Source organism: Erpetoichthys calabaricus, chromosome 3, assembly GCF_900747795.2.
Source record: "Erpetoichthys calabaricus chromosome 3, fErpCal1.3, whole genome shotgun sequence".
Lineage (NCBI taxonomy): Eukaryota > Metazoa > Chordata > Cladistia > Polypteriformes > Polypteridae > Erpetoichthys > Erpetoichthys calabaricus.
The window spans coordinates 14,232,741-14,241,525 of NC_041396.2; the positions used below are offsets into that span (position 1 = coordinate 14,232,741).

The 8,785-nt window shown below is 50.0% G+C and overlaps 2 protein-coding genes across 2 annotated transcripts in view; both read left to right on the top strand.

The window, feature by feature from the left end:
* Positions 1–329: 329 nt before the first annotated feature.
* LOC114647766 (XK-related protein 6-like) overlaps positions 330–8,785 on the top strand; it is a 388,816-nt gene continuing 380,360 nt past the window's right edge. The window contains exon 1 of the mRNA XM_051924432.1: positions 330–1,388. Coding sequence (XP_051780392.1) covers positions 805–1,388 — 584 coding nt within the window. The 5' untranslated portion in view covers positions 330–804. The remainder of the gene's footprint in view (positions 1,389–8,785) is intronic.
* clic5a (chloride intracellular channel 5a) overlaps positions 6,426–8,785 on the top strand; it is a 1,193,419-nt gene continuing 1,191,059 nt past the window's right edge. Inside the window, exon 1 of the mRNA XM_051924446.1 lies at positions 6,426–6,434. The gene's annotated coding sequence lies outside the window, so the exon portion shown is untranslated. The remainder of the gene's footprint in view (positions 6,435–8,785) is intronic.

Here is an 8,785-nt window from a genome sequence, read left to right on the forward strand (position 1 = left end):
GTTTTTTGTGATGATCTTCGGTTTTGTTGTTTTTTTGATTTGATGTGTAACTGCCGTTGTTGTTTTGTTTAGTAAAGGAATGTTAAAAGTAAAAAGTTGTGCAGTGACAGACATATCTGACTGTCTAACTATTGCGCTAAAATCGACTTCACAGACTTGCGTGTCTGCCCCAGAGTGTCTACGTTCATGCCGATGCCTGATCTCCCTTGTGCCTGATGCCAACCCAAGAAACTCCGGTCTCCGGAGACCCTCAACTTCCCTTTTACAATCCATGAATGAACGGCGCGATGTGGTTCGGCTTACCCGCGCAGCTGCGCGCCAGTACCTCGAGTAGCCGCTAGATGTCAGCCATGTTCAGGGTACCACAGCGCGCAGACAGGAAGTGATGCACAGAAGCGGGTAACGGGTTTTTTTTTTTTTTGGCACGGTGGCAGCGGCGTGCCTTGTGTGGCTGCCATTGGCGCTGGTTGGCTCTGCCCGGGCAATGGCGTGATCAGAGCCGGTGTCTGCAGCACCGGCTGGGCGTCAGCTCTTCATTCTGTTGACTTTTATCGTTGATTCCAAAGGGGCAACACAGAGGAGCTCAGCGTCAATCTGTTGACTTTCTGCTTCCAGGAGTTGGCCGCCGATGACAAGCGGCACCGTTTCGGCCCGTCTCCCGCTCTGCCCGCCCCCGCCGGTAGTGGCCCGGACTCCCCATCCCCTAGATGGCAGCCATATTGGCCGGGTGGTCGTCGGCAGCCAGGTATCCCGGAAGTGACGCGTCTCACCCCGGAAGGCGGAGGGGGGGCCGCAGAGAGCAAGATGGCAGCGAAATCTGATGGTGTGGGGGTCGTTACCGGTTTCGCCCAGCTGCACAACCTGGACGAGACGGTGGGGAACGGAGAAGGGGAGCCGGGGGAGAGCAGCTCCATCCACATCTGCCACTGCTGCAACACGTCGTCATGCTACTGGGGCTGCCGGAGCGCTTGCCTCCGCTCTCTCCTGGGGACGGCGAAGGGGCGAGAAGCCCGGCGGTCGCTACCGCAGGAGGAGCGCCTCTGGCTCGATTGCCTGTGGATCGTCCTGGCGCTTCTGGTCTTCTTCTGGGACGTGGGCACCGACTTGTGGCTGGCCGTGGACTACTACACCAAGCGGGACTACCTGTGGTTCGGACTGACCCTGTTCTTCGTGCTCGTACCCTCGGTGCTGGTGCAGATCCTGAGCTTCAGGTGGTTCGTGCAGGACTACACCGGGGGTGGACTTGGGGCCGTGGAGGGGCTTAGTCGGAGAGCCCCTGCTGCCATGGGAGTAGCTGGCCGCCGTGCTGGTGGGGATAGGTGCTGTCGACTGTCGGTGTGGATTTGGCAGTCAGTCATTCACATCCTGCAGATGGGGCAAGTCTGGAGGTAAGACTCTCTACACGCAAGTGTGTGTGTGTGTGTGTGTGTGAGAGAGAGAGTGTGCGTGTGCGTGCGTTTGTGTGCGCGCGCTCTCCTTCACTGTCCCACTCCCCCACCCACCCTCCTGGCTCTGTCACCCGGGTGCATGTCACGCCGCCGCCACCACTGCCGCCTTCACCTGTGCCGAGGAGAGAGAGAGAAGGGCTTGTCAGCTGGGGACGGAGAAAGCAAGTTGGAGGTGCAACAAACTCGCCTGATGTGCGAAACGAGTGCGGCATCCACCGCAGCGCAGCGCCAACATTAGCGGTAGGCACTGGGGCAGAGCTCACCGCATCGAGCGGTCCCAGGTGTGTGGGCACTGCAGTGCCACCGCTCCAGCGGCTTTACGGCTCGGCTCCTGGAGTATGCACGGCCGGGCTTGTGTTCACTGCAACGTCTCGGCTTCTTTGAGCCCCCGGAGGAGGATGTGCTGGGGTGGCGATCAGAGCAGCGGTTTGGTTCATGTCTTTCAATGTGTGTGTGTGTGATGGAGCGCCGCTCACTTGATCCTGACAAAAAGCCCCCCAAGTCATTCATTTGTCATGCTTCCCACATCTCCAGGTGTGTGCACAGGAGTAACACACCCCCCTGGCACTGTGGGGACTGGTCCTGTCTGTACATCATTATGGGGCAATAGAGTACATGCAACATCATGAGTGGTCTCTGTTGAGAATGGTGGGGATTTGGGGGGTGTCATCACAAGTGTCCTGGTTCATCTCATTACATGTGTGTGGAATGGAGTGGTGGCCCCCTGATGACTTGATCAAGTTCCTCACATCTCCAGATGTGTGCTCTGGAGTGACACTCACTGCGCTGTGTGGACTGGCTGAGTCTGTACACCATGATGGCTCTAGTTGAGAATGTGCTGGGGAGGAGATCCCAGAAGTGTCCTGGCTCATCTCTTTAAATGTGCGGTTTAGTCTTTAGAACATTATATGGCAAAGCGTACAACATCATGATGGCTCCAGTTCAGAATGTGCGATGGACGGAGGAGATCACAGCAGCGTCTTGGTTTGTGTCTTTCAATGTGTGTGCAGTGGTGCAGTGCTCACTTGATCTTGGACCCCGTCATTAATTTATCATGCACTCTACATCTCCAGGTTTGTGCACAGGAGTGATGCTCACTGCGAGGTGTGGACTGGTTCAGTCTCTACATCATTATGGGGCAACACCTACCACAACTTGATAGCTTCCATTGAGAATGTGCTGGGGAGGAGATCCCAGAAGTGTCCTGGTTCATCTCATTACATATGTGTGGAATGGAGTGGTGGCCCCGTGATGACTTGATCAGGCTCCTCACATCTCCAAATGTGTGCTCTGGAGTGACACTGGTTCAGTCTCTACATTGTGAGGAGCCAGTCTTTAAATGTGTGGGTTCAGTCTTTAGATCAGTAGATGGCAAAGCGTACAACCTCATGATGGCTCCAGTTGAGAATGTGCGATGGACGGACGAGATCACAGCAGCGTCTTGGTTTGTGTCTTTCAATGTGTGTGCAGTGGTGCGGTGCTCACTTGATCTTGGACCCCATCATTAATTTATCAAGCACTCTACATCTCCAGGTTTGTGCACAGGAGTGATGCTCACTGCGAGGTGTGGACTGGTTCAGTCTGTACATCATTATGGGGCAACACCTACCACATCGTGATGACTTCCATTGAGAATGTGCTGGGGAGGCAAACATAGCGGCACCTTGGTTCATGTGTTTCAAATTTGTGTTGAGTGGAGTGATACTCGCTTGATCACGGGGCCTCCATCTCCAGGTATAGGTAACCTTGATATAAGGTGGACTGGTTCAGTCTGTACATTGTTATGGGGCAGCATCTACCACAACTTGATAGCTTCCATTGAGAATGTGCTGGGGAGGAGATCCCAGAAGTGTCCTGGTTCATCTCATTACATATGTGTGGAATGGAGTGGTGGCCCCGTGATGACTTGATCAGGCTCCTCACATCTCCAAATATGTGCTCTGGAGTGACACTTGCTGCCTTGTGTGGACTAGCTCAGTCTGTACATCATGATGGTCCTGTTGAAAATGTACTGGCGAGGAGATCAAAGAAGTGTCTTGGTTTGTGTGTGGAATGGAGTGGTGCTCCCACCGTGATGACTTGATCAAGCTCCTCACATCTCCAGGTTTGTGCACAGGAGTGATACTTGTGTGCTGCAGTTGGACTGGTTCAGTCTGTACATCATTATGGGCCAGTACCTACCACAACTTGATAGCCTCCATTGAAAATGTGCTGGGGAGGCGATTGAAAAAGTGTTTGGGTTTGTGTCTTTAAATGTATGTGGAATGGAGTGGTGATTCACTTGATTGAGGGCCCCCCATGATTACTTGATCAAGCTGCTCACATTTCCAGATGTGTGCTCTGGAGTGACACTCGCTGCACTGTTTGGACTGGCTGAGTCTGTACACCATGATGGCTCTAGTTGGGAATGTGCTGGGGAGGAGATCCCAGAAGTGTCCTGGCTCATCTCTTTAAATGTGCGGTTTAGTCTTTAGATCATTATATGGCAAAGTGTACAACCTCATGATGGCTCCAGTTGAGAATGTGTGATGGACAGAGGAGATCACAGCAGCGTCTTGGTTTGTGTCTTTCAATGTGTGTGCAGTGGAGTGGTGCTCACTTGATTTTGGAGCCCATCATTAATTTATCATGCACTCTACATCTCCAAGTTTGTGCACAGGAGTGATGCTCAGTGTGAGGTGTGGACTGGTTCAGTTTGTTCATCATTATGGGGCAACACCTACCACATCGTGATGATTTCCATTGAGAATGTGCTGGGGAGGCAAACATAGCGGCACCTTGGTTCATGCGCTCGAAATTTATGTTGAACTGAGTGATTGTAGGCCCTTCATCTCCAGGTATAGGTAACCTTGACGTAGGGTGTGAACTGGTTCAGTCTGTACATCTGGATGGGGCAACACCTACCACATCATGATGGCCTCCGTCGAGAATGTGCTGGGGAGGCGAGCACAGAAATGTCTTGGTTCAGATCTTTCAAGGTGTGCGGAATGGAGTGGTGCTCACTTGATTTTGGACCCCATCATTAATTTATCATGCACTCTGCAGCTCAGGTTTGTGCACAGGACTGATACTTGTGTGCTGCACTGTGTGGGTGGGCTGGTTCAGTCTGTACATCATGATGGCTTCTGTCAAGAATGTGCTCGGGAGGAGATCAGAGCAACGTCTTGGTTTGTGTGTTTCAAATTTGTGTTGAATGGAGTGATACTCGCTTGATCACGGGCCCTCCATCTCCATATATAGGTAACCTTGATATAGGGTGGACTGGTTCAGTCTGTACATCGTTAAGGGGTAGCACCTACCACAACTTGATAGCTTCCATTGAGAATGTGCTGGAGAGGAGATCCCAGAAGTGTCCTGGTTCATCTCTTTCAATGTGTGTGGAATGGAGTGGTGGCCCCGTGATGTCTTGATTAGGCTCCCCACATCTCCATATGTGTGCTCCGGAGTGACACTCGCTGCCTTGTGTGGACTGGCTCAGTCTGTACATCATGATGGCTCCTGTTGAAAATGTACTGGCGAGGAGACCAAAGAAGTGTCTTGGTTTGTGTGTGGAATGGAGTGGTGCGCCCCCCGTGATGACTTGATCAAGCTCCTCACATATCCAGGTTTGTGCACAGGAGTGATACTTGTGTGCTGCAGTGGGTGTGGTGGGTTGGACTGGTTCAGTCTGTACATCATTATGGGCCAGTACCTACTACAACTTGATAGCCTCCATTGAAAATGTGCTGGGGAGGCGATTGCAAAAGTGTTTGGGTTCGTGTCTGTAAATGTATGTGGAATGGAGTGGTGATTCACTTGATTGAGGGCCCCCCATGATTACTTATCAAGCTCCTCACATCTCCAGATGTGTGCTCTGGAGTGACACTCGCTGCGCTGTGTGGACTGGCTCAGTCTGTTCATCATGAGGGCTCTAGTTGAGAATGTGCTGGAGAGGAGATCCCAGAAGTGTCCTGGTTCATCTCTTTAAATGTGTATGGAATAGAGTGGTCCTCACTTGATTGAGGGCCCCCCCGTGATTACTTGATCAAGCTCCTCACATGTCCAGATGTGTGCTCTGGAGTGACATGTCCACCATGTGGACTGGTTTAGTCTGTTCATCATGATGGCTCCTGTCGAGAATGTGCTGGAGAGGAGATCCCAGAAGTGTCCTGGTTCATCTCTTTAAATGTGTGTGGAACAGAGTGGTCCTCACTTGATTGAGCCCCCACTGTGATTACTTGATCAAGCTCCTCACATGTCCAGATGTGTGCTCTGGAGTGACATGTCCACCATGTGGACTGGTTCAGTCTATTCATCATGATGGCTCCTGTCGAGAATGTGCTGGGGAGGAGATCACAAGACACACGTCCATTAGATTAAATGTGCGTGGACTGGAGTGTTACTCACATCATCATGGGCTTTACATCTCCAGGTGTAGGCAGAGTGGTACTACTGGTTCGGTTTGTACACCATCATGGGGGGGGGGGGGGGGGGAACGCAAAATGTCATGATGGCGCCAGTTGAGAATGTGCCGCGTCTTAGTTCATATCTTTCAATTTATGTGGAATGGCGTGGCACTCACTTAATTGTGGGCCCCCGTGATTAATTGATTATGCTTCCTGTATGTCCAGGTGTGTACACAGGAGTGACGCTCACTGGTTCAGTCTGTACACCATCATGGGGCAACACATACAACATCAAGATGGCTCCAATTGAGAATGTGCCAAGGGGGGGATTAAATGTGTGTTCAATGGAGTGGTCCTCATATCCTGTAATTATATAATACAGCACAATTTATTTTTGTATAGCCCAAAATCACACAAGGAATGCTGCAATGGTCTTTAACGGGACTTGCCTTCTGACAGCCCCCCAGTCTTTGACTCTCTAAGAAGACAAAGAAAAAAGAAACCTTGTCGGGGAAAAAATCTCAAGAAAGGCAATTCAAAGAGAGAGAGAGAGACCCCTGTCCAGGTAGGTTGGACGTACAGTGGGTGTCAAAAAAAGGGGGTCAATACAATTAAATACACAGAACAGAAGACAAGTCCTCCTCAATACAATATAATAGTGCCATAGAAATATTACAAGTGCAGAGCAGAATTCAACAGCAGATGATATCACATAATAGGATTTGGATTGGGTCCTCCCTGCGTGGAGTTTGCATGTTCTCCCCGTGTCTGCGTGGGTTTCCTCCGGGCTCTCCGGTTTCCTCCCACAGTCCAAAGACATGCAGGTTAGGTGGATTGGCGATTCTAAATTGGCCCTAGTGTGTGCTTGGTGTGTGGGTGTGTTTGTGTGTGTCCTACGGTGGGTTGGCACCCTGCCCGGGATTGGTTCCTGCCTTGTGCCCTGTGTTGGCTGGGATTGGCTCCAGCAGACCCCCGTGACCCTGTGTTCGGATTCAGCGGGTTGGAAAATGGATGGATGGATTTGGATTTGTTCAGAGTCCTGGAGACCTCCGCCATCAAGCAGCCTCCCCCTATTGGCCGTTCCACAGCTGAGTCAGCCAATCCGATGAAAGGACCCCTCTACCCAGCTATTCCAGAGATGACTTGATCTTACACCAGGCATGTCAAACTCACTACCATTGGTGGGCCGCTTCGACTGCCATAGGTGCGTCAGCGGGCTGCACTGTAACAAATACTATTATACAAAGTTACTGTCACTTTCTTTCCAATACTGAAAACGTTAAAAAACGTAACACTTAAAGTTTAAAGAAAAGCAATTTATTTCCATACAATCTCTGTACAACAGCATACAATTAGAGTCTTAGCCTCTTAGCTTAGAGGAGTCTTACAGTCTGAGATCTATTTCTTTTGTCCCGACACTTGGCATCTTTTGTTAGTAACCCGTTCAGGCTTGAAATCTTGAGCAGCTGCAACTTTTAGGAGGGATGAACGGTGCTCGACAGTAAGTCTTGAGCGATGTGGGGTTTTGGTAGCTTTCATTAATGAAAACAACTGCTCACAAAGGTAAGTGCTTCCGAACATAGACAGTACTCTCGATGCCAACTTATGGATCTGCACATACGAGGGTGGCAGGTAAGCATACAAGCCTGGCACACCAACTTCGTTGTATTTTGCCTTCAGAATTTAATCGGACTGCAGTTCAATCAACTCCATTTGGATATTCTCAGGCGCGTTCTCAACGTTGTAAGAGTAGGGTGATGTAAACGGCACAAAGTCCTGTTCGTGTGAACGGAAATCACGAAAACGCTCACTGAATTCATTGCTCAGTAATTCAAGTTGGAAAACAAATCCTCCAAAAACCTTTTTACTTTATTAAGTTTACTTCAAAGTTTATATTGTAAAATAAGCCGATATGCAAAAAGCCCCCTGACCTACACTCATTTTACAAACTCAAAATCACAAACATTTGTTAATAAACAACTCGCCAACTTCTTGCGTCCGCTTCAGATCTTCAGCTGTAGTCTGCACTAACTGTTCATTACAATACCAGCACAAAATTGCATAAAATTTGAGCAAAAAAAAAGCGAAAATATGTGAGCTATTACTACTCGTGATGGTCAGTTCTGTCCAGTGGCCAGTCTCAGCAGCCCAGCTAGTAGTGAAGCCTGCCAGGCTGCTGCAGCCTAGCACTTCAGTTGTGACATCGCGGCTCAATAACTTTGGTCAAGGCTCGTGTTTGGGGCCGGGTAAGGGTTGGGGTTGGGGTTGGGGGGTTAGTGTCATGCCTAGGGTATCAAGGAGCTGACGCCGCAGCTGCAACTATACTAGCGGATGACGTTTCCGGTACCGTAATGCCATGGGAAAAAGCGCTTTTGTCAGAAGGCGGAAGTAAGAAAAGTCAATAAGTAACGGCGGAGATGCAGAATGATTCAATCACAAACGATAGTAGTCATTTTATACAAGTTTAGTGCTAACTGGGATCTGTCATGTGGGACGTGCAGATTTCTCTTGCGGGCCGCATGCGGCGTTTGACATGCCTACCGTACACCATTATGGGACAACACATACAATATCATGATGGCTTCAGTTGAGATTGTGCTGGGGAGGCGATCACAGGCGGTGTCTTGGTTTAAATGTGTGTTTAGTGGAGTGGTACTCGTATACAGTAACTAGCCGTCACCCGCGGCTTTGTCCGTGTATTAGTGAAACAGGACAGTGAGGAGGGCGCTGTTTGGCTCCCCACTCCTGGACTCACTCCAATCCCCCTTGGCTCACAGCCTATCTCTCGGATTAGCGCGAATACATCACTCTCTGCAAGCGAACTATGATTGTTAGCGTAATGAGAAAAGTCGCAAAATCAACCGGAATGTTCAAGAAAATTATCAAAAAAAACCCCGATCTAAATCCGTGAAGTAGTTCTCTCATTTGCTAACTAAACGGAGACAGACATGT